The sequence below is a fragment of the Colossoma macropomum genome, unplaced genomic scaffold (genome assembly GCF_904425465.1).
Source record: "Colossoma macropomum unplaced genomic scaffold, Colossoma_macropomum, whole genome shotgun sequence".
NCBI classification, from domain to species: Eukaryota; Metazoa; Chordata; class Actinopteri; order Characiformes; family Serrasalmidae; genus Colossoma; species Colossoma macropomum.
In genome coordinates, this window is record NW_023494798.1 from 35,566,403 (window position 1) to 35,592,391 (window position 25,989).

The 25,989-nt window shown below is 40.0% G+C and overlaps 1 protein-coding gene across 1 annotated transcript in view; it reads right to left on the reverse strand.

Moving 5' to 3' along the window:
• LOC118817988 (spectrin beta chain, non-erythrocytic 4-like) overlaps window positions 1–25,989 on the reverse strand; it is a 109,419-nt gene that overhangs the window by 64,290 nt on the left and 19,140 nt on the right. The window contains exons 7-17 of the mRNA XM_036585063.1: window positions 25,032–25,144; window positions 22,940–23,127; window positions 21,201–21,318; window positions 19,668–19,826; window positions 17,660–17,962; window positions 15,312–15,462; window positions 13,893–14,317; window positions 12,350–12,795; window positions 9,865–10,002; window positions 4,159–4,915; window positions 94–296 (exon numbers count right to left, since the gene is read on the reverse strand). Of these exons, the coding sequence (XP_036440956.1) occupies window positions 94–296; window positions 4,159–4,915; window positions 9,865–10,002; window positions 12,350–12,795; window positions 13,893–14,317; window positions 15,312–15,462; window positions 17,660–17,962; window positions 19,668–19,826; window positions 21,201–21,318; window positions 22,940–23,127; window positions 25,032–25,144 (3,001 nt within the window). The remainder of the gene's footprint in view (window positions 1–93; window positions 297–4,158; window positions 4,916–9,864; window positions 10,003–12,349; window positions 12,796–13,892; window positions 14,318–15,311; window positions 15,463–17,659; window positions 17,963–19,667; window positions 19,827–21,200; window positions 21,319–22,939; window positions 23,128–25,031; window positions 25,145–25,989) is intronic.

Here is a 25,989-nt window from a genome sequence, read left to right on the forward strand (position 1 = left end):
ATATAAACCGAGTCTGTTCTACAGTTTTTTATTAGGTTGAATGTAAAGCTTAAAAGAACACATTTGTGGGCGGAGCTTGGAAAGGTTTCCGACCTGGTAGCGAGTAAATCCACTCGTTCTCTGATGCGCTCGGAGTAGATGTTGCTCTGGCTGATGAGGCTCTCTCCTGCCTCTATAACGGCTTTGATCCGGTGCAGATTCAGCTCCATGGTGGTGGTGAACTCTTTGTGCTTCTTGATGGCGCCCTCCACCGTCTCCACCGTGGTGGGGAGCTCCACGTGGGCGAGGGCCGACTCCTGATAGGACGAGAGAACGAAAACACTGTTAAGGGACGCACACTGGACATTTATACTGGTATAGTGTCCTTGGGCAAGACTCCCAACCCTGCATTCACACTGGAAGCGACTTTTACCAGATTTTTCGCAAAAAAACGTTGTTCCTCATCGCCTGTGGGCGTCTCTGAACGCAAGCAGATGGCTGGTCGCCATGGCTTCACTGACACCAGGCTCAGCGTTGTGGTTTTATTGGCTCCCAGCTGAAACATCTACATGAATTAGGGAGTGCATCACTTTCTCTTTTCTCCCCTCCGCTTGTGTGCTCTCTCTCTCTATAGGTGGAGTGAGCCGTCAATCATCATCCAGCTGGCCAACCCAGCACGGTCTTGTGGCAAAAAGGGGCGGAGCCTCCCATTCAAAAAGTACACAGACAAACTCGTTTGCCACTCGGCCCCACGTTTGTTTGATGACTCCTGCACACTGACATTGTTGATCTGCCTAATTTTTGCTCTTGTCTGTCTGTTGCTAGGTCAAGATGGTTCTTCAAGGGTTCTTAAGCAAAGAAAATGGTTCTATATAGAATCAAGAACACTCAAAGAACCGATTTTCAGGATTAAATGGTTCTTTGCATCATGTAAGGTTTATTCTATTGTACACTCTTAAAAAAGATGGTTTTTCAAGGGTTCTTTAGCAAAGAAAATGGTTCTATATAGAACCATGAGCACTCAACATACTCTTTGCATGATTAACAGGTTCTTTGCATCCTGAAAGGGTTCTTTAGACAGCAGACTGCTGTATATTTTCCTATTTAGAACCTTTTTGGAAAGGATTCTATATAGTACCAAAAATGGTTCTTCTATTGCACACTCTCAAAAAAGATAGCTCTTTAAGGGTTCTTTAGCAAAGAAACTGGTTCTATATAGAGCTATGAGCACTCAAATAACTTTTTGCATGATTAAAGGGTTCTTTGCATCATAGAACCGTTCTTCAGATTGATGGAGAATGTGCGGAAGATGGTTCTATGTAGAACTTTTTTGAAAAGTGTTTTTTATAGCGCAAAAGGTTCTTCTATTGGTACAGTGTCAAGCTTGTTACAAAAAAGAACCGGTTTTTTGTTGTACATAGAACCATATACAACACATTGTTTAACAATGTGAAGAACGTTTTCGTGATGCAAAGATCCTTTAAATTATGCAAAAGGTTATTTGAGGGTTCATGGTTCTACATAGAACCATTTTCCTTGCTAAAGAACCCTTGAAGAACCATCTTTTTTAAAGTGTGTACTGTACTACATGTGTGTTAATAACGCTGATAAGAACAGTAACAGCGCCTTCACAGCCCATTCATTCGGACCTGTTCATCGCGTATGACGTATACATAAAACGGCTCTTGGTTCTTTGTGCCTGCAGGCGCTGCGACTCGCTCTGTTAGCAAATCGGACCGGACACGCGCTCCGCCGCTGCGGTACCCGCGCCGTCTGACATTTACGAGGGATATCAGAGGACTTTTTTTCGCTGACCCTAAAAACAGTAGCAAATGTCTCTGAAGGGAAAGTGAACAAAAGCCTTAAACTGCTCTGAAACCTGTGATATTTCGGTTTGGCAGAGAAAAATGAGGAAATCACAGAATTTCATTCAAGATTATTCTTAATATTAAAACTTCTAATTAGCAGTTTAATTTTTAACAGTTTGGTCTCTTTTATAGGGCTGTACAATCATTATCTCATGGCACCACATATGAGTAAAGGGGTCATTCTACAGAAATGTCCATTTTGTGTCCATAGCATTTACAGATATATTACACTTCAAAAACATGTCAGGGTTCCGATTTATTTATATTTTAAAATAAAACAGTTAAAAAAGTTATTTTAACAATTCCACCTTCTTGAGCCTCAATTTAGCAATTTTAGATTTTAAATCAATCATATAGAATTCAAACACCACAGAAGAGCTCGTCCTCACAGTCATGTGTGAAGGCTGAGGCCATATTTTGAGGTAAAAAAACATATTTTTCTGCAATTTTAACTACAATAATCTATACATGACTATGAAATATATAATTTAAATGACATAAAGAAAACAAATGCCAAAGAAATATTATAAAATATATAATGAAAGTCCCCAGGAGTCGTGTCACTGGTGTTACTGCGTAACAAAAAATCTCTTATTTTGAAATAAAAGTCACACTGATGACATCACTTGACTTCCTTTTGCCTGTTATCTGAGGATCTATGAAGAAAAGCTCATGGTGAGTCCACTGTGTCTTTCAGTTATCAGAGATTTTCTCATTTAGCTCATGATTTCATATGAAGCTTTTAGCTGAAGTCACTGGTGTGACCGACTTTATTCTGAGGTAATTGTGAAAAAATAGAATACAAATGGATTAAATTACATATTTTAGTGGATATTCCATGATTGACAACATGTGGTTTTTATACACATTTTTTATCAAAAATGTCTCTGGTGTTACCTTTCTTATGTGTAAAACCAATGAGGACTGGTAACACCAGTGACACCTATGGATAGGTAGAAAAGTGGACGTGTCTGTAGAACGACCCAGAGGCCTTCAATTAAAACAGATCATTCTAATACTGAGCTTTTATAGAGCCCATTTCATGAAAAAATATAGGAGTGCAATTCAAACAGCCAAAAGTCAGACTTTGGAACTTTTGGTCTAATTTCTTCAGATATCTTCAGGTACGCAGTTTCATATAGTATGTATACTATATGAAACTATTCCAAAGAGCTGCTTCCTCCACCTTGACTCGTACAAAGGCGCTGTGGGAAGAAGAATTGGGAGGGGAGATTCTGGCAATCGGCTGTGAAGTTCACTCATCATCAATATGCATAAGACATGGACTAATACAGTTTAAAGTGCTCCATAGATTATATCTATCCAGAAACAAACTGGCAAGAATATATTCAAACACAGACCCGACTTGACCCAGGAACCTTAAGCCATTTGTTCTGGACATATATCATATATTACACTACTGTTATGTTGTTACTATAAATATTGTTTCTACCATTGCAAATATTAGTATATTTATTTATGTATTTATTTATTTTTTTCTAAATAAAAATTACTGATCACCAAAAAAACACCCCATTCATTGTTGTGCAAAGTGCAAAATACAAAATAAACCTAAAAAATACTAATAGCTACCAACACTTTAAAAAGACGGTTCTTCAAAGGTTCTCCCGAAAAAAAAATGCTTCTTTACAGAACCATGAACACTCCAAGAACCATTTGCATGATTAAAGGGTTCTTTGCGTCTTGAAAGTGTTCTTCAGATTGATGGGGTATGTGCTGTAGATGGTTTGACATAGCACCAAAAAGGGTTTTTCCATTGTTACAATTTCAACCATGTCACAACAAAAAAACCCTTTTGGTGTTACATAGAACCATTTTCAAATATAGAACCACCTACAGCACATCCTCCATCAATCTGAACAACCATTTCACTATGCAGAGAACTCTTTAATTATGAAAAGAGTTCTTTGAGTGTTCATGGTTCTATATAGAACTATTTTCTTTACTAATGAACCCTTAAAGAACCATGTTTTTTAACAGCAGGATTGACAGAACATTTTTTGAGCACTGCAAGGCTGAATTTCTAAATAGCTGAATAAATCTCTAAATTTCTAAACAAATTCCTGCAAAAATGAAGAAATATATATATATATATATATATAACCTTCATATTTTGCTTATAGTGATGCAGGTTTGTTGTAACAGAAGCCACTGAGATTATGAGCCATCATCAAAAATTCACTGCTGACATTCCAGGTTGTTTCATAGTTCCAGGTTGTTTCATGGTTATAGATATAATGAAAAACATCTGTACCACCTCAGAGATTCTTCAGAAGCCGTCTGTCCTCACCTGGTTGTTGAGGAAAGCCTCGGCCTGCTTGACATCCCTCAGAAACAGGTGGAAGATGTGCGCCTGGACCAGCACCTCCCTGCGGCTCTCCCACATCTCCAGCAGCTTGTTCCAGCCCACGTCCAGCTTATGGAGCCACTGCTGCAGAGCGGCGTATGGTAACGGAGCGTCCTCAGACTCCAGCAGCTCGTTCACCGCCTGCAGGCGCTCGTAATCCTCCTCGTAGCGTCCGATCTCCTCCTTCAGGGCCGCGTGCAGGTTGATCAGCCGCTCCGCTTCTTCCAGAGTGTTCGGGAGCTCGTCCGAAGCCGCGGCCGTCTGCGTCTGGACCAGCCACGTCAGGAAAGAGTCCAGATCCTGGATGAACTGCTGGAGACGTCCGGCTACGGTCAAAGAGTCTTCGCAGCCTTGTAGCGTCCGCTTCAGCTCCTCCCACTCCACGCTGATACCTTCGAACGGCACCAGGATCTCCATGGCTTTGTTGGGGTGCGAGGTCGCCAGTTCCTCTGCCTCCTGCTGCAGGTGGATGAGTTTGGGCTCCAGAACGGCTAGAGCGCCCTCCATGGTGGACAGGCGGCGCTGCAAGGCCAGCACGCTGCCCAGGTCACTGCCCACGTATTGCGTGGCATCAATGGCTCTGCGTTTCTCCTGAATCTGAGACTTTATCTCCGTGCACTCCAGCAGATAGTTCTGGATGCGGAGGTTGGAGTCCAGATGATCCTTCTTGTGCTCCACCAGCTCCACCATATGGTTCCACCTGCAGCATAAACACAGTTTAACGTTACTGACGTACTTCTGACTCCCCTGAGGAGAAACGTTTTAAAATGGAAAACTAATTCCCCCAGATTTCCTCCTTACTCCAAACGCAGCAGATCAACCAAGACGTGTTTGGTGTCTGAAGTTTGCTTCCACAGCTTTATCACTGGAGCTACGAGGCTAATGTAGCTAACAAGTAGCTTATATTGACTGACACTGACTATTGTTTAGCCATGATAATGTACTTTAATTCATGTTTATAACAGTGAATAACACAATGTCAGAAACCACATAATCAAGTCTATTAGACATTATCTACAGGGGAATTCTACCACTTTTTAAAATGTCCTGCATAATTAAACTGTTAAGTCGTTCAGAGTGGTTTGGTGTGAAACGCTCTGTTCTAGATAAACTTACCGAGTCAGAACCGTTCACAGTGGTGGTGATAGGAACCAGACGCCCACCTCTAAAAGCTCCCTCACAGAAAGTTCCTACATGAAATGGTTATGAATTCACTGCCTGATGACTGAGACACTGTTTTATGATAGTTTTAGAGATTTTGCTTAAACTCCAGTCATGGTGGAGGGATACATGCAGGGCGCTGTGAGGCAAAATAGTCCCCAAAGAAAACTTATTATTTCAGATTTTCCACTATTTTCCATCATCAACATTCCATATAAACTCAGAAGACTCGTGTAGGTTCACTGGTGGTTTTAGATAGTAAATAAAATGTCTATATTTGTGTTGTAGTCATGGCGACCCCTGGTTCCTATCACCACCACTGTAAAGACATCTGAACCACTTCACACCAAACCACTCTGAATCACTCTGTTTGCATCACAAACACTCAATTATGCAGAATCAGTGGAATTCTCGTTTAAAAACTTGACCGTTTGAGGCAACTGTGTGATGATTTAGGCACCATGCTAATTGGTGGGATATAAGCATCCATTACTTGTTAGCTACATTAGCCTTGTAGCTCCAGCGCTAAAACTAAAGAAGCAAACTTCAGACACCAAACATGCCTCGGGTAATCGACTACGTTTGGGGTACGAGGGGGGAAACTGGGGGAAATATTTTTTTTCTTGCTAAGTGATGCAGAAAATTTTTAGGTTACACTAAATTAGGTCAACAGAGCATATATTCTCTGACCTGATAACACTTACTCTCTGGTTTTGTTATTTTGGCTTTTCTACAGTATCACACATCTAGGAATATAAGGATATTAGGTCATAGAGGATGGACTGGACTGTGAAACCTGAACATGAGTCACTCTGAGTCATCTGACTCAGCTGGTGAGCAGCACACATGAAAAACAAGGCCCTAGTAACTGGGCCAACTCTCAGGGCCTCAGAAGATAAACCGAGCCCTGCAGCTCGAATAAAATCGTGCCTAAATAAGCTCAACTGGCTGAACTGGCAGAGTCGAATCAAACTGACTGATGGAGAGCGAGACGCACCGATATGGACTGACATGTGCCACTATGATTACTAATTACTAATATGAATAACCAGTAATGTTGCTTTATTTTCATTTTATTTGTCCCTCAATATCACAATATAATCCATATATGAAGTGCCATGAGTGTAAGACGGGTTAAAAACTCTCACTGACAGGACAGCCTGCATGAGAACAAGCTGGACATTATAACTCATATCAGTATGCACTGCCACTTTGTTTATACATCAATAAATATTGCATGTTGTTCATATACCCATGCATAATGTTTAGTGTCACTCGGTCCGTTCATTTTCACCTGCATAATATTCTTGCGATATTGTTTACTTATTTTTTTTACTGCACATTATATTTTATAGTTGTTTTAGTACATGTTATATATATCGCTGTTGTCGGAAAAAAACCTCGTATCTCCAAAATGGTAACTTTACAGGAGAAGGAAAAAACCTACTTTACTTTTAATGTAAGTCAATGGAACCAGACGTCTTTCCAGGTCACTTTGGGCCGTTTCTTTTGGTCCATTCATCATGAAATTTATACACAATATAAAGGCCAACAGGTATTTTCACATTATGACAAAACTGAAAAAAGACAAAACTGGAGATATGAGGTTTTCGTTCCGACAGCAGTGATATCTCTGCGTCTTCTATTTATGCATATGTATACTAGTGTATGACAATAATTTTACTCATTTCGCTTTTTACTTTGTGCTGCTGTAATACAACCCCATTTCCAAAAAAGTTGGGATGCTGTAATGTAAATAAAACAAAATGCAATGATGTGCAAATCATTTAAACCCTATATTTCATTGTACAATGGTACAAAGACAACATATCAAATGTTGAAACTGAGAAATTTTATTGTTTTTGAAAAATATTTGCCCATTTCGAATTTGATGCCAACAACACGTTACAAAAAAGTTGGGACGGGAGCAACAAAAGGCTGGTGAAATTATGTAATGCTAAAAAAACACCTGGTGGTTGATTGGCAGCAGGTCAGTAACATGATTGGGTATAAAAGAGCATCTCAGAGAGGCGGAGTCTTTCAGAAGTGAAGATGAGGAGGGGTTCACCACTCTGTGAAAGACTGCACCATCAAATAGTGCAACAATTCAAGAAAAACATTTCTCAACATAAAATAGCAAAGAACTTCTGCTTCTCATCATCTACGGTACATAATAACATTAAAAGACTCAGAGAATCTGGAGAAATCTCTGTATGTAAGGGACAAGGCCAAAAACCAGTATATGCTGGCCGTGATCTTTGGGCCCTCAGGCAGCACTGCATTAAAAACAGACATGATTCTGCAGTGGAAATCACTGCATGGGCTCAGAAACACTTCTGAAAACCACTGTCTGTGAAAACATTTCATCACTGCATCCACAAATGACAGTTAAACCTCTACAACGCAAAGAAGAAACCATTAATGTAATTTCACCCCACTGTGTACTTGTACATAGATGGAATGACAAAAGCCTCTTGACTCTTGACTTGACTTGATATATAAACAGGATCCAGAAACGCCACCTTCTCTGGGCCCGAGCTCATTTAAAATGGACTAAGAGGAAGTGGAAAAGTGTCCTGTGATCCGACGAATCAACGTTTGAAATTCTTTCTGGAAATCATGGACACTGTGTCCTCCAGGCTGAAGACCACTCAGCTTGTTATCAGTGCACAGTTCAAAAGTCAGTATTCATGATGGTATAGGGGGGCATTAGTGCACATGGCATGGGTGACGTGCTCATCTGTGAAGGCACCATTAATGCTGAACAATATATACATGTTTTGGCAACATATGCTGCCATCCAGACGACGTCTTTTTCAGAGAAGGCCTTGATTATTTCAGCAAGACAATGTAAAACCACATTCTGCATGTATTACAGCAGCATTGCTCCGTATTAAAAGAGTCCGGGTGCTAAACTGACCTGCCTGCAGTCCAGACCTGTCACCACTGAAAACATTTGCCACATTATGAAATGAAAAATACGACAAAGGAGACCCTGAACTGATGAGCAGCTGAAATCCTGTATCAAACAAGAACAGGAAACATTTCACTTTCTAAACTACAGCAGAGTCTCCTCAGTTCCCAAACACTTACAGAGTGTTGTTAAAGAAGAGGTGATGAAATACAGTGGTAAACAGGCCCCCGTCCCAACTTTTTTGGAACGTGTTGTTGGCATCAAATTCAAAATGGGCAAAAATAATATTTCTTAGTTTCAACATTTGACATGTTGTCTTGGTAGTATTTTCCTTTAAAAGTATGGTTCACATACAGCGTCCCATCTTTTTTGGAAGTGGGGTTGTAGATGACTTTCCCTCTGGCATTGATGAATATTATAAATCTTTACATTATTTTACAGGATTTGGTTCAGACTTAAAGATGCTTAAGCAAGATCTTTAGTAGCAATAAATAAACAAACAAACTACATGCACTGTTCTTCTGTATTTCTCAGAAATAGATCCTAAAAATGTCGTCAACAGCTGTTTTGACTGGATATTAAGTAAATGAGGACCACTTCATGCTCTCCTAGTGTTTAACCCGCGCAGTGTTGATGTGGTCAGTGGAGTTCTGAGGAGCAGTCGGTGTCAGTGAGGGAGATAGAGGTCATGTGAGCTCAGTCCAGGTTGGATTAGCTCAGCGTGTAAGAGCACAGCAGATGGCAGCGCCCTCAGAAGAGCTGTTAATGCCAAAGTCGGCCCAAAACGGCAACACTGGAGTTTAACACATTCGCACACACGCGGTGCTGGGCTGCGTTTACAGCTCACTCGCTTTACGGAGAAGCAGCATCCTGGATATTAAAGGGCTCATATTATGGAAAAGTAAATTTCTTTCAATTTAATTTAAATAAAGGACTATGATGTAGGATGTAAACTCTGCTGATGTTAAATGTAGAGTTTGTACAGTCCATGTATAGAAATTAAGCCAGAGGTATTCAAACTGTGGGGTGGGCCCCCCTAGTGGGGCGCGAAGGAATTGCAAGGGGACGAGGGTGAGAGTTGCAAAAAATAAATATTTAAAGGACTCATAAAACTGCTTTTATGAAACCCGTATTATCATGTGCTGCTTTTTATTTTTATTTTATTTTTTTAGCCAGTTTATAATAAGACAACAAAAATTCTGGACAATTGAGATGATTTGACCTGATTTTTCTTATACATATGCTGTAGCACACTCTTAAAAAGATGGTTCTTTAAGGGGTCCTTAAAGAAGAAAATGGTTCTTACAGAAGCATGAACACTCAAAGAACCATCTGCATGATTAAATGGTTCTTAGCATCAATCAATCAACTTTTATTTAACCTCAGAGAACATCGAGGGTGACCCTCGTTTACAATGTTGCCAAGATGACGCAGTAAAAAGGGATTGATGCCGTGTAAGAACACATCAAATAATAAAAGTAAATTTAATCATATTAATAAAATGACTCAAATCAGGTAGGTATACCAGGTAAATCAGGTAAGTGTCAGTAAAAACACACACAGGTGTGCTGTACCTGCTGTTAAGGTGGTCCTGACACCCTCTGACCTCAGTGGAGCTGGGGTGACCGCTGTCCAGCAGCTGCTGCACGATCTGATTAACGTCCAGAATCCGTCCCATCAGGCTGTTCATCTCCTGATCCAGGCTTTCAAACCTAAAACAAACACACAGGAGGAGAACGAGTTATTATATATATTTACACACACCGATCAGGCATAACATTCTGACCACCTCCTTGTTTCTACGCTCATTGTCCATTTTATCAGCTCCACTTACTATATAGGTGCACTTTGTAGTTCTACAGTTACAGACTGTAGTCCATCTGTTTCTCTGATACTTTGTTAGCCCCCTTTTACCCTGTTCTTCAGTGGTCAGGACCCCCATGGACCCTCACAGAGCAGGTACTATTTGTGATGGTCATCCTCTAGTCCTTCATCTGTGGTCACAGGACGCTGTTGGCTGGATATTTTTGGTTGGTGGACTATTCTCAGTCCAGCAGTGACACTGAGGTGTTTAAAAACTCCAGCAGCACTGCTGTGTCTGATCCACTCAGACCAGCACAACACACACTAACACACCACCACCACGTCAGTGTTACTGCAGTGCTGAGAATGATCCACCACCCAAATAGTACCTGCTCTGTGAGGGTCCATGGGGGTCCTGACCACTGAAGAACAGGGTAAAAGGGGGCTAACAAAGTATGCAGAGAAACAGATGGACTACAGTCTACATATAAGCTGAAAGCACATTTGGGACTAATCTTGGACTGTAGAATAAAATCCTTTTGCTTTGAGTTACCTTATGCTTTAATTATGTTTATTTTATTAAAACTACTAACCCTTCCAAATTGTCCCTACCAGAACATTCATAACACTAATGAAACTTTACCAACTTTTACAAATGTTTCAGTAGTGACTGTTTGGTGATAATTTTAGCTCATTTTGAGCTCAAAAACTCAGCCAGTTCATGACCAGCAAACACAGCTTTGAACAGCTGTTCACACAGAAAATCATCATATACTGAACTGCAGAAAATCCATTTTTCGGCACTTTTTAACTTTTTTAAAAACCCATTTATGGTAATGTACACTATCTGGACAAAAGTATGTGGACACCTGGCCATCACACTTATATGGATTAGTGGGACGTCCTGTTCCAAAACCATGAGCATTAATATGGAGTTGCCCCCGTTGGTGATTATAACAGCCTCCACTCTTCTGGGAAGCTTCTACAAGATGTTGGAGAGAGTCTGTGGGAATTTTTGCCCATTCAGTCAGAAGAACATTTGTGAGGTCAGACACTGATGTTGGACGAGAGGGCCTGGCTCACAGTCAACTTTCCGGTTCATCCCAAAGGTGTTCAGTAGGGTTCAGGTCAGTGCCACTGGAGTTCCTCCACACCAAACTGGTCACTCCATGTCTTTATGGAGCTGCTCTATGCACAGGGGCTCAGTCATGCTGGAACAGGAAAGGTTCTTCCCCAAACTGCTCACACAAAGCTGGAAGCAGATAACTGTGTAATTGTGTAAAATGTCTTTGTGCTGCAGCATCAACACCCAGCCCATCATCCCTCCTCCACCAAACTTTACTGTTGGCTCTGCATTCCGGTAGGTAATGTTTTCCTGGCATCCACCAAACCCAGATTCATCCATCAGACTGACAGATAATGAAGGTGATTCATCACTCCAGAGAACACGGTTCCACTGCTCCAGTGGCGGCGCTTTACACCACTCCAGCCGACACTTGGCATTGCGCATAGTGATCTTAGCAAGCCTACTGTGCAGCTGCTCAGCCATGGAAACCCATTTCGTGAAGCTCCTGATGCACAGCTTATGTCCTGATGTTGCTTCCAGAGGCAATTGGGAACTCTGCAGTGAGTGATGGCGATTTTGTCGTGCTACATGATTCAGCTCTCGGTGCACCTGCTCTGTAAGTTTTTGTGGTCCACTGCTTCATAATGGAGCTGTTGTTGCTTCATTTTGTAATAAAAGCACTTACAGCTGTCTGAGGCAGGTCTAGCAGGGCAGAATGTACCTGACATGTGGCAGGGGCAGCATCCTATGAAAGTGCCATGTTTAAAGTTACTGAGCTCATCAGTACGACCCACTACTGCCAATGTTAGTTGTTGGAGGTTGCATGGCTATGCACTTGATTTGATACACCTGTTAGCAATGGGCGTGGCTTAAACACCTGAACTTAAATATTAGGATTAGCATGGTGTCCACATACTTTTGGACATACAGTGTTCATTGTAATGCAAAACACCACTATTTTCCATCATCAACATTCCATATAAACTCAGAAGACTCGTGTAGGTTCACTGGTGGTTCTAGATAGTAAATAAAATGTCTATATTTGTGTTGTAGTCATGGCGACCCCTGGTTCCTATCACCACCACTGTAAAGACATCTGAACCATTTCACACCAAACCACTCTGAATGACTCTGATTACATCTCACACACTGCGTTGTGGGGAAATGTAGACGTATCCAGTGTCAGCTACCTGTGTGCCACCACCTCCATGTCCTCCAGCCTCTCTGGAACCTCCATCCTGTTCAGCCACTGCTCCTTCTCATCGATCCACACCTCGCAGGCGTTCACTTCGCTGAACATGCGATAAACAGCCAGCGCGTCGTGGAGCCACTGCTGCCGCAGCACCGCCACCTCCGCGACCTCGGTGTACAGCTGCTCCACCTCGCCCAGCCGCAACTGCACCTCCTCCAGCTCGCGGTAGTGCAGCGGCAGCGCCACCATGTGTTTACGCAGCGCTACTACGTGCTGGCGGTGCTTATCGATATCCTCCCGAACACCGCGGTGCTTCTTCAGCAGAGACTGGGTGGAATACTCGTCGTGTCCGAAATCTTCGCTGGACACGAGCCTGTATTCGTCCTGCAGCCAGGCCAGCAGGTCATCCATCTCTGCCGTGAACTGGAAAAAGTTTAGTGCCTCCTGCAGGCAGAGATGGGTACTGTTAGGATTTTACAACGTTAGAGATTATTTAACAACTCAACAAGGTTTGAGGAGAGTGAGTGATGATTTAGGCAGGCAGTTAGCACCATGCTAACAGGTGGAGTATAAGAGGTGAGCGAGTAATAATAAGAGAGTAAACGATAAAGTGAGTGAGTGAAATACTAGTAAGTAAAAACTGAATGCAATAGTCAGTAAAGCAGTGAGTGAAATTTAAAAAATATGAGAAATGAGTAAGAGAGTAGGTGAACATGAGTGATATAGTGAGAGAGGGTGAGATATTAAGTGAGTGAGTGACTGAGTGACTGAACGAGAGACTGACTGAATGAATGAGTGAGTGAGTGAGTGAGTAAGTGAGTAGGTGAGAGAGAAAGAGGTTGAATGAGTGAATAAGTGAGAGAGTGATGGAATGAGTGATGGAATGAGTGATGGAGTGAGTGAGTGAGTGAGTGAGTGAGTGATTATGTGAGAGAGTGGTTGAATGAGGGAGTGAGTGAGTGAGAGAGTGGTTGAATGAGAGAGTGATTCAGTGAGTGAAATGGTGAGAGGGAGTGAAATACTGAGTACGTGAATGATTGAGTGAGTCAGTGAGAGAGTGGGAAAGAGAGTGAATAAATGAAATAGTGAGTGATTGAGTGAAATAATGAGTAAGTGAGTGAGTGAGTGAGTGAGTGAGAGAGTGGGACAGTGAGAGTAAATAAGTGAAATAGTGAATGATTGAGTGAAATAATGAGTAAGTGAATGAGTGAGTGAGTGAGTGAATCAGTGACAGAGCAGATAACTGAGTGAGAGCGTAAGTGAAATAGTGAGTGAGTGAGAAAGTGAACAAGTGAGTGAGTGAAATAATAAGTGAATGAGTAAGTGAGTGAAACGATGATGAGTGTGTGAGTTACAAGCAAGGTCTGATTTACTTTGTAAAAGTACTTTGAAAATCACTGAAAATGTTCAGTAATTGGATCACAGGTTACGTATCGGGACTGAGAGGTGATCTGCATCTAAAATCAGTGATGTTTGGTTCCACTGTATCGAGAACGTTCTGCAGTACGGTGATATCCTGCAGTATCGGTTCTAGTCCCCACCTGTAGATGACCGAGTCTCTGTGCAGCCTGGTCCTCCAGCCTCTTCCAGTCTCCCTTCACGTCCATCAGCCTCTCCTGGATGCCGGAGGTGCCGAAGCTCTTCTGCGTGAGGATCTGCTTGCCCTTCTTCATGGTCTGCTGGAGCAGAGCGCGGCGCGCCAGCAGCTCTCCGGCCAGGCTCTTGTGCTTCTGTAGGAGCCTCAGCACGCTGCTCAGGTCCTTCCCGCAGCTCTGAGTGGCCAGGATGGATGTCTTCTCCCGGATCCAGACCTCAGACTCCTCCACCTCCTGGAAAAAAGTCCACAGCTCCCGAGAGTCCTCCAGCTCGGAGCGCCGCTTCCCCGCCAACTGCTTCAGCTCCTCCAGACACGTACTGACATGATTCACCCTGTTACAGATCACCTGAGGATCACACGGCTGATAACCTGAGAGAGAGAGAGAGAGAGAGAGGAGAGAGAGAGAAAGAAACCAAAGGATAAAAGACAAAAAATGCAAAGAAAATAGAAAGAAGAATAGAAACAATAAAGAAAGAAAAGAAAAAAGGGACAAAAGAAAGAAAGAAAACAAACAAAAAGAAAAAAGGAAGAAAGAAAGAAAATAAAGAAAAGAAAACAAAGGCAAGAAAGAAAACAAAGAAAACACAGGAAGGAGAATGGAAAGAAAGAAAGAAAGAAAGAGTGAAAGAAAGAGTGAAAAAGAAAGAAAGAAAGAAAGAAAGAAAAAAGAAAAAAAGAAAGAAAACCAAAAAACAGTAGGGAACAAAAATAAGGAAGAAACAAAGAAAGAATGAAAAAGAAAGAAAGAAAAAAAAGAAAGAAAGAGAGAAAGAAAGAAAGAAGCAAGTAAGAAAAAAAACAGGAAACAAATGAAAAGAAAGAAAGAAAAATGAACAAAAATAAAAACCGTAGGGAAAGAAAGAAAGAAAACAAAGGAAAGCAGAAAGAAAAGGATGAAATGTGTGTGTGTACACTATCAGCATCTTATGAACTCAGATATAAGATGTTAATACCACATTGATATATAAACACTGATATATAAACAATATTTATACATATCATCAGGTAAGTGGTGGTACAAATTATTCATGGTTTATTAATGCTTTATTAGTGCTTTATGCACTGGTGAGCGACTGAGATCGATCCTAAACCTATATGACTTAACCCTGAGCACTAGTGTGACTGTGATTAGGTTGATCAGTGGATCAGGGCTGATTTACTCCACTGATTTAGTCAATGTGCTGATGTGAACTCTGAAGATAAACTCGTCCCTCTTGTGGCTCAGATTGGAAAGTCTCAGGTGATCATTACTCACTCTGCCCTGCAGGGGGCTCTGAACACCTCAGAGAACCACACTGACCACAGGACATCCCAGTCTATGCAGTGGTGTTACGATACACGGAGTGATGGTTTGAGGACTCACCCTCGATGGTGGTGAACTTCAGAGCGGCCGTGTTCAGAGTTTGGACTCTCTCTGCCTGGACGCTGATGTCGGCCTCCTGCAGGCCGTGCTTCTGCAGCAGATCCTCCACCTCCAGCAGGTGTTTCCCGTAGTCTTTAGACAGCAGCTGCACCTGAGGAACCAACAAAAACAGTTTAAAACAGTTCCATTTTAGCTACAACAGCTAATGTAAACAACACAGCTATAAAGAACATGAATATGCTAATTTTAGGATTCATTTTTTTAAATACATATTTACTACAGGTCATACATGATGCTAAATAGCTAATAAATGTCATGATGATAAATTGCTGTGTTGACAAAAACATTTTAATCAATTTTATTTTGTTAATTTGTTTATTTTTGGAAATCCCCATTAGCTGCTATCACGACAGCTGCCATTCTTCCTGGGGCCCAGTGGACAAAATATAAATTACAAAACAGAGCAGTAACAATCAACGAAACACGTCATACTATGGGAGGCAAATCCGGCCAAAAAAGAAATTAAAATGTAAACAATGAAATGTAAATGCAAACCTCTTTTTTCCATTTCTTTTTACAAACATCTGCGCAAAATGCCAAAATTGAAGATGAAATGAATTACCTACATTTGCAATTTCATTTTTCACATAAGCACAAACCATTTATGACAAATATAAAAATAAATGTAAAACAGCTATTCGTCATTTCATTTTAGTCATTATTCTGTATTTCCATGACAGTATCTAAAATGAAAAAGCTAATAGAGAAAAGAAAATCCAATCTTCACTTTGTCTTTTCTTCATTAAATGCGTAATACGCATCAAAACTAAAATCAAAATGCAATGTTTACGTTCTTATTTCTTTTTCATAGCAATCGGCTGCGTATCTGACAAAATGAACATGTAAAATTGATAAATCAACAGCAAAGTGACAGTTTGTGATTCAGTTTTCGGCATCGACAGGCTTTAAGTGTCAGAATAAAAAGGCAAACAGAAACGAACATTGGCGCCACCTGCTGGTGATTTACTTTTCATTTCCCACTTTGCTTTTTCCTTTTCAAGTTGACCAACATGCAAATATATGTTAATTAACACTGGGCGAGGCTACACTTTGCAAATATTATACTGGCATTTATATGGAGATACACAATAGTTTTCTAAGTTACACGAACCAGTATTTGCTTGACCAGGCTTGCGTTTGGTCTGATACCTTTTCTCTGAGGCCATTTGGTCTGACGGCGTTTGGTCTGATGTTCAGTTACACCAGATCTAAGACATGACAGTGGCTCTTCTCGAGACTCGAAGTCATTTAGTCTGAGGAATGATGCTGTTCTGACTTTGAGGTCTGAGGATGTCCTAAAATGTACCCCGTAGCCCCGCCCAACGCTAATTAACATATATTTGCATGTTGGTCAGCTTGAAAACGAAAAAGCAAAGTGGGAAATGAAAAGCAAATCTCCAGCAGGTGGCGCCTGTGTTCGTTTCCGTTTGCCTTTTTTATTCTGACCCTTAAAGCGTGCCCACACCGAAAACTGAATCACAAACGGTCACTCTGCTGCTGATTTTATCCATTTTACATTTTCATTTTGTCAGATATGCAGGTGATCGCCATGAAAAAGAAATAAGAATGTAAACATTGCATTTTCATTTTAGTTTTGACTCGTCTTCTGCATTTCATGAAGAAAAGCCAAAGTGAAGCTTGGATTTTCTTTTCTCTATTAGCTTTTCCATTTTAGATACGGCCATGAAATACCAGAATAACGACTAAAATTAAATGAAACTGTTTTAAATTTATCTTTATATTTGTCATAAATGGTTCGTGCTCATGTGAAAAATGAAATTGCAAATGTAGGTATTTCATTTCATCTTCAATTTTGGCATTTTGTGCAGATGTTTGTAAAAAGAAATGGAAAAAAGAGGTTCGCATTTACATTTTATTGTTTAAATTTTAATTTCTTTTGTGGCTGGATGACATCATCTCCTGTAGTGTATTACAGTCTGTCAGAGTGACTGTGTGGATCATATGAACATTATAGAAGCTTTTTAAATGAAACAGTAGAGAGCCATATCGCCCCCTACACTTCCTGTAGTGTATTACAGTCTGTCAAAGTGACTGTGTGGATCATATGAACATTATAGAGCTTTTTAAATGAAACAGTAGAAGCCATATCGCCCCCTATACTTCCTGTAGTGTATTACAGTCTGCAGGATCATCAGAATTTATTGATTTATTGATTATTATTGGTTGTTAATTACAGATGACGTTGTGTTTCTGTGGCTACTGTAGATCAGTACTGTAAAAAAAATATACATAAATATACTCAAACTAAAATTAGTGCTCTTTCCCACCTGCACCTCCTCCATCCAGTCGATCATGTAGACCATCTCCTGGAAGGTTTTCTGCAGGGCGAGGTTCTTCTCCAGCCGAGTTTTCCTCCCCACCACCAGCTCCTTCAGCAGACTCCACTGTCCCAGGATGTTCTCCTTACGCGCCAAGATGCGCCGGATGTCGTAGTATCCCTCCGCCTCCATTTCGGCCGCTAGCTCCACCACCACTCCGATACGCTCCTCGTAGGATGAAATATCCGCCTCGATCGCCTCGTGCTTCTTCATGGCCGCCTCCACCGCAGGCAGGTCATAGCCAAAGTTATCCTGCAAGAAAATCAGACAGAAATACACACTTTTAAAAGGCTGGAGCCGCTCATGCTCTTTTTTGTGATTTTTATATACAAGAATAATTTATGTAATGTATCACATCATAAAACAGACACCAATAGCTATTGCTATTTACTTTATTCAACAATTAATTATCAATTATTTTTGCCAAAATATCCACAGCGCGATTTGATCACTATTTTTTAAATGTACAAGGCATCCTGGATATTCATTTATTAGACACTGACACTGGCATTGACACTGATACTGACACTGACACTGATACTGGTACTGATACTGACACTCAAACTGACACTGACACTGATACTGATACTGACACTGACACTGGCACTGACACTGATACTGATACTGAGACTGACACTGACACTGACACGGATACTGATACTGACACTGATACTGACACTGATACTGAAACTGACACTCAAAGTAGTATCAGTATCAGATACTAATACTAATACTGATACTGACACTGATACTGACACTCAAACTAATACTGACACTCAAACTAATACTGACACTGATACTGATTCTGATACTGACACTGGCACTCAAACTAATACTGACACTGACTCTGACACTGATACTGACACTGTTACTGACACTGTTACTGACACTGTTACTGACACTGTTACTGACACTGTTACTGACACTCAAACTAATACTGATACTGACACTGACACTAATACTGACACTGACACTAATACTGACACTAAACTTTACTTACACTGACACTAATACTGACACTGACACTGACACTAATACTGATACTGATACTGACATTGACATTGACATTGACACTGACACTGACACTAATACTGACATTGACACTGACACTGACACTCAAACTAATACTGACACTGATACTAATACTAATACTGATACTGATACTGACACTGATACTGATACTGACACTCAAACTAATACTGACACTGATACTGATACTGATACTGACACTGGCACTGGCACTGACACTGACACTGGCACTAAACTAATACTGACACTGATACTAATACTAATACTGATACTGATACTGACATTGACACCGATACTGATACTCAAACTAATACTGACACTGATACTGATACTCAAACTAATACTGACACTGATACTGATACTGACACTGGCACTGGCACTGACACTCAAACTAATACTGACACTGACTCTGATACTGACACTGATACTGACACTCAAACTAATACTGACACTGACTGACACTAATACTGACACTGACACTAATACTGATACTGACACTGATACTGATACTGACATTGACACTAGTACTGACACTGACACTAATACTGATACTGACACTGATACTGACATTGACACTGACACTCAAACTAATACTGACACATACTGATACTGACACTAATACTGACACTGACACTAATACTGATACTGACACTAATACCGATACTGACATTGACACTGACACTGACACTGGCACTGACACTCAAACTAATACTGACACATACTGACACTGACACTAATACTGATACTGACTGACACTAATACTGACACTGACACTCAAACTAATACTGACACATACTGATACTGACACTGACACTGATACTGACATTGACATTGACACTGACACTCATACTGACACTAATACTGATACTGACACTCATACTGACACTGACACGGACACTGATATAATTCAGCTGGATGGTGTCAGAACCTGTGAAACGAGCCGCTGGTTCTCGTTGAGCCACGCCTGCCTCATGGTGGTCTTGTGATCAAAGCGCTGAGCGAGGAGCTCTAGCTTCTCCTGACGAATCAGCTCCTTCCTCAGAGCCACGCCCCTCTCATGCTCCGCCTTCTCCAGCCGCTCCCAGGCCTTCGAACATGAAACAGATAAACACTCTAGTTTAAACATGCAGAACAAGTTTTAAAAGACCCAGATCAGAGAAAACTGATTTTTAATTTTAAATAAAAGAGTTTGAGGTAAAATGTAAACAATGTTAAAATTTCTGAACATACCATTCACTCAATAGGTATGCAAAATTCAGCCTACAGCAGTTTAGCTCCACCCATTCATGCTGAAGTTGTAATGCCAATCAGAACTGAGCTCATTTACATAAATATAGTCGTATGCAAACATTTGGGCACCCAGTCAAATTGCATGTAGTTGATTATTTATGTGAAAATAAGTTCATCCTCAACAGAAAACACACTTAAATATGGCATGGATATTCCATGACTGACAACATGTGGTTTGATGCTCTGTAGCAGCCATTCTGTAAAATGCATATTCATTAAAATGTCTCTGGTGTTCCTTCATTATGTGTAACACCAATGAGGATCAGTAACACCAGTGACTCCTATGGGTGTATAGAAAAGTGGACGTTTCTGTAGTATGACCCAAATAGAACCATTCCCTTTACTAAAGAACCCTTAAAGATCAATCTTTTTTAAGAATGTGGTTTAGACCTATGGGTAACCTATTTGTACTAGATAGGTTACGTTCTCTGAATGGACAACGAAGCACCTTTTGTCAGTCGCTCTGGATAACAGCACCCTGACAAATGGCGTGAATATGAAAGTGAACCGTAATTGTGCACTAAAATGTGCAAAATTGTGTTACAATGTGTTCCCATGAAATTCGACCTGGGGTGCACAAACTTTTGCACAGTAAGAAAGCCTGTTTAATTCTGTAGGATAAAGAGAGGCTGGACAACTGACGTAAAAATTAATTATGACATTTTTGGTGTATGAAACCTCACAGATGTTAAACGTGGAGAGAAATAATTGATATGAGACCTTTAAATATAGAAATAGGCAGTTTAATGCTTTTTAAAGCACCTTCAAAGCATTTTAAAGAGTTATTAGTTATACACCTATTTCTTTTATTTCATTAATTTATGTTTTTATTTATTTTATCCTTATCTGCTCTCTTACTTGATAAGTTATATTGTAATTGTAATCGTTTATTGATTTTACAGTTTATTGGTACCTTCTTATTATTAAATTGTACTTTTATTATTTTTATTATTTAATTATAGCATTTGATTCATGCTTTTTACTGTACAACTTCTCAATCCCTGATTCCTGTATTACTCGGCCACATTATAAATGAGGGTCTCCCTCAATGTATTCGGAGTTTAAATAAAGGTTGATTGATCGATTGATTGATTATTAATATAGGCAGCATCACTCTTTAACTTAAGCTTGCCTACGATCAGACACACACACGGCCAGCGGACTGCTGTACCTTGTTGATGTCGGAGATGAGTTTTCCTTCATGAGGCACGTATGGCTTCTGGTTGTTAGCTCTGAGTTTGCTTTGGATGGTGAAGAGCAGCACCTCCAGGTTTCCTTTCTCCTGGAACCTGCCGGAACACAAAACCGCATGGAACAAAAGCCATATTAATACAGGTTCCATATGGAAAAACATTCCAAATGTATTTATCAAATATATTTTTGCAATGTATGAAAATTGCCAAAAAATGTTTTTCTTAAAAATATATATTTAAAGGGCATTTATCTGTATGTGTTATTATCTGTGTTCAGTTGTGTGTAATGAAGGTTACAGATGTAACTGAATGTTCTTCTGTGATCTGCACTGTACTTTACATTAACCATGTACGTCTGCAGTCAGACTCTCACACACAATGTATTTCACATAAACAAGATATCAGATCATAACTGCATTTTCACAGAGTATCAATACCCACAACACTCGCTTCTGTCCTGTTAAAAGATCATTTGATCAGACTTAAAATGAAGAGACTGGAACACAAATTCATTTCTAAAGGTATCAGACAGTGAAGAGCATCAGACAGGATTCTGGAGATTTTTTTATACATTTTCAGATGGATTTGATAAACATATTTACATACAGTTATTTCAGTATGGAACATTTCTGTGTGTAATATTTCCCCATACATTTTAAAATAAATGCATTTTAAAATATATCTAGTTAATATGGCAAAATATTCTGAAATACATTTTAGTGTTTGGAGTGTATTTCAGCATCGACTGCAGTGTGTTTGAAATGTATTTCAAATATATAAAAGTACACGTCCATATATTTTATTTTCCACATAAACCTACCTGCAGACCAACATGAGGTTATAAGTTATAACTATAACTGCAGCTAGAACAGCTAGTCTGAGCGTGTAGATCTGTTCCATCTCAGATGGTGTGTGGATCTATTTTTACGTCGTGCAAAATGGACAATAAATTATTTACAGAGTTCCTCAACCCAATCGTTTGGTGCTCACCATAATATTTAATGTAAAAATGGACCAAACTGATGACTTAACAGGGCAAAAGTACAACATATCATCCAACATCAATAAACGGTAATAAATAATTTCCATAAAGTAAAAAATGCTAATGCTAAGGTTAGCTGTGAAACGGGAGTGCTAATGGCTAATAGCTGAGATTAGATGTAAACTGAGAGCGCTAATGCTAAGGTTAGCTGTGAAATGAGAGAGCTAACGCTGAGGTTAGCCGTGAAATAAGAGGGCTAATGCTAAGGTTAGCTGTGAAATGAGAGTGCTAATGCTAATGTTAGCTGTGAAGTGAAAGTACTAATGCTAAGGTTAGCTGTGAAACGGGAGTGCTAATGCTAAGGTTAGCTGTGAAACAGGAGCGCTAATGCTAAGGTTAGCTGTGAAACGGGAGCACTAATGCTAATGGCTGAGATTAGATGTAAACTGAGAGCGCTAATGCTAAAGTTAGCTGTGAAACAGGAGCGCTAATGCTAAGGTTAGCTGTGAAACGGGAGCGCTAATGGCTAACGGCTGAAATTAGATGTAAACTGAGAGCGCTAATGCTAAGGTTAGCTGTGAAACGGGAGCGCTAATGGCTAACGGCTGAAATTAGATGTAAACTGAGAGCGCTAATGCTAAGGTTAGCTGTGAAACAGGGAGTGCTAATGGCTAATGGCTGAGATTAGATGTAAACTGAGTGCGCTAGCGGTTAAAGCCAAGCCGCTTTGCCTACTTTATAGGCTTCTCGATGGTGCAGTAGGTTGTAAAGGCTTGAAGCTGTTGCTGTACGCCTGTTAGCGAGTTAGCAAACTTCTGGTTGCTGATGATGCTGATCGTCTTTTCAATCCACTCCAGCAGCTCAGAGGCCAGAGCATCGTAGCGCTGAACGACCTTCTCTGCTTCTATGGCATTGTCCAACACCTGCGGGGAAAGAGGATTTAATAGTCATCAGGAGATGTGCATAAGCAGCCAAAGCTAAATTATCATCATTCACCAGTGGCCCCTTTTCACAGAGAGTCGCGTTACTTCCAGTTTTGTACAACTTGCCAGCGATTTCTGATATATTTCTGTTTTCAAAAGAAAGAAGAGCTTTTATATGTAGCATGAATTTAATGAACTCGTTTATATTAAGCTGGCTACGCTGGCTAGAAGCTACCGCTAACAGTAGCTATTATCCCAAACTAGATTACCCGGCTAACATAAAGCAGGTTTTCTGCATCACCAGCTAATTTTGTACTCATCTTTAAAACGCTAATGAGGCAAAAAACATCAACGAAATGATATTTATACATGACCCGCTTGGTACAAACAGCTAACGTTAGCTGGCACATTATGTCAGAAACCTTACGTGGCTCTAAGATCACAAACAAAGCTGGGTGCGTCAGAAAATGGAAATCAGAAACGTCGCAGCTCAACCGCGATGCTAAGATACGTTTGCTAGGAGTTGCGTTTTTGATTGAGCAGTGAAAGGTGGATGTTTTCCAAAGCACTGCTTCAAAAATAAAAGGGAATTTAAACGAGGTCTGTAAAATACACTTCACATATAAAAGGTTTGGTTTGCGTTTATAATATCAGAGAAATCGCTGTAAATGTGTCACAGAACCTGCTCCACGTTAGCCGCTACAGTTAGCGATGGCCTCTACCGTAGCTGGCTAGCTACAGCTAAACAACGTCTTTCAAATTCATGCTACATATAAAAGCTCTTCTTTATTTTCAAAACAGAAATATTACAGAAATCGCTGGCATGCTGTACAAAGACAGAGAGACTGCTTGATGTAAGGCAGCTGCAGCAGCAGTAAACAGGGCTAACCACACACAAATACACACATTTTAGCTCTTACATTAAATCAGTGCTTCCATCTACTTTCTTATTCTCACTGTTTGTCATGACGGTGCACGAAAACTAACATATGTCTGTTGTAGTTCAGTATTTGAGGATTGTAGTTCACTACTGTAACATTTTGTCATCATATCTGCAGTAGTTGTATGGAGCGGAAGTGAGTTTTACCCTGCTAACGCGGAAACCGGAAGTGATCACGACTCTCTGTGGAAAGGGCCCATATAGGCAGTTTTTAAACGGAATATTTTTAATAGCGTCCTACTTTTTCCACAATAAAGTATTTGGGAATCTCTGAAAGGTTGTGCGTGGTTCATTAGTGTGTAATTAATTAATTTTTACTGTTTGGCCTCTGATTGCTTGATTCATCTGCAAATTAAGCGGGACATAGTCGTATGCAAAAGTTTTGGCACACTGCTAACACGCTGTTGATTTTCTAAGTGTAGATAAGTTACCACATCCTCTACAGAGACACACTTGTGCACAATTTAGTACACAATTACTGTTTATTTGCTGAATTTAACATATTGAGGTAAGTTACAGCACATTTTACACTGTAAATATTAATTGTTCACTTTTTTTTTCCAAATTCTGGATTAAGAGATGAATTTTATATTTGGGTGTGTTCTCTGTGGAGGATGTGTTCATTTATTTTCACTTAGAAAATCAACAAAACATGAAATTTGAGCAGAATTCTGCTTATGACTGTTACTTTAATACTAACATAATAGTGATAAACCTAATTTTTTAAAATTAGCTTTAATAAAATATAGAGATTTGTGAACAGCTGTTCAAAGCTGTGTTTGCTGGTCATATACTGGCTGCGTTTTTGAGCTCAAAATGAGCTGAAATTGTCACTATCGAAACAGTCACTACCAAAATAGTGCTATGATTGTTTGGTTAGTGGAATTTTGAATCATTTGTTTTAATAAAAAAAAACATAACCAGTTCAGTAGAGTCACCCGTAATGAATGTCCAGAACTCTCACCTTTCCGATCCTCTTGCCCTCGACTATAAGAGCTTTCATTTTGGAGAAGTAGTGATAGTACGACACCACGTATGTTATAATAGACTTCTCATCAGGATTCTCCGTGTTCACATCTGAGGGGGAAAAACAGAAATTAAGAATTAAAAAAGAATTAAAAAAGAAATTGACACATCCTTTCATGTTTTTGAACCACTTTTCTCCCAAATGTTCACTGCTGTCAGTTCCCACCTGATATCTTGGCTTTGTTATACAAAATATTCTGTCGACATGAAATCGTGCTGCCACCATGTTGGTAGCAACTTCAGGTTCATTCAGCAGTGCTGTGGTTTGTTATGAGATAACAAAGTGATAACAAACCCAATAAAATCAGCAAAATGTTTTTTTCGGGGGGATACTCTATTTAAATCTCATTTTTAAAGCGTATTAACTGATAGATTTGAGTGTACTGACTTGATTTTATTTGATTTGTTATTGTAGTGGTAAAAAGTAAAAGCTGAGATTCCCGCTGTGTTACTAGCGCCCTGTCTGTTTGGGACATTAATTGGGGTAAATTAAAGCATTTATTGAGTTAAATTAAAGCATTTATTAAGGTAAATTAATACACTTATTGAGGTAAATTAATGCATTCATTAAGGTACATTAAAGCATTTATTGAGGTAAACTAGTAAATTAGTCCACAAATATTTCTGTGGCATGACGTTGGGTTGGCTTCTTTTTCAAACTTTGTTCATATGTGGTGCCTAAATGTAACTGCTGCATTATTGAAGGTAGAACTGAAAATTCCAATAAGAAGTGTTACTGTGTTTATTATTTAACAATAATATTTAAGAATACTGCCAGTTTTGGTAGCCATATTGATTAGCTTTTGTAAAATCTCATGCAACTGAATTTTCTGATTTTGAGAGATACACGGATCCACCAATCAAACTGATCTTCTCCTCATAGAGTTTCATCTTTT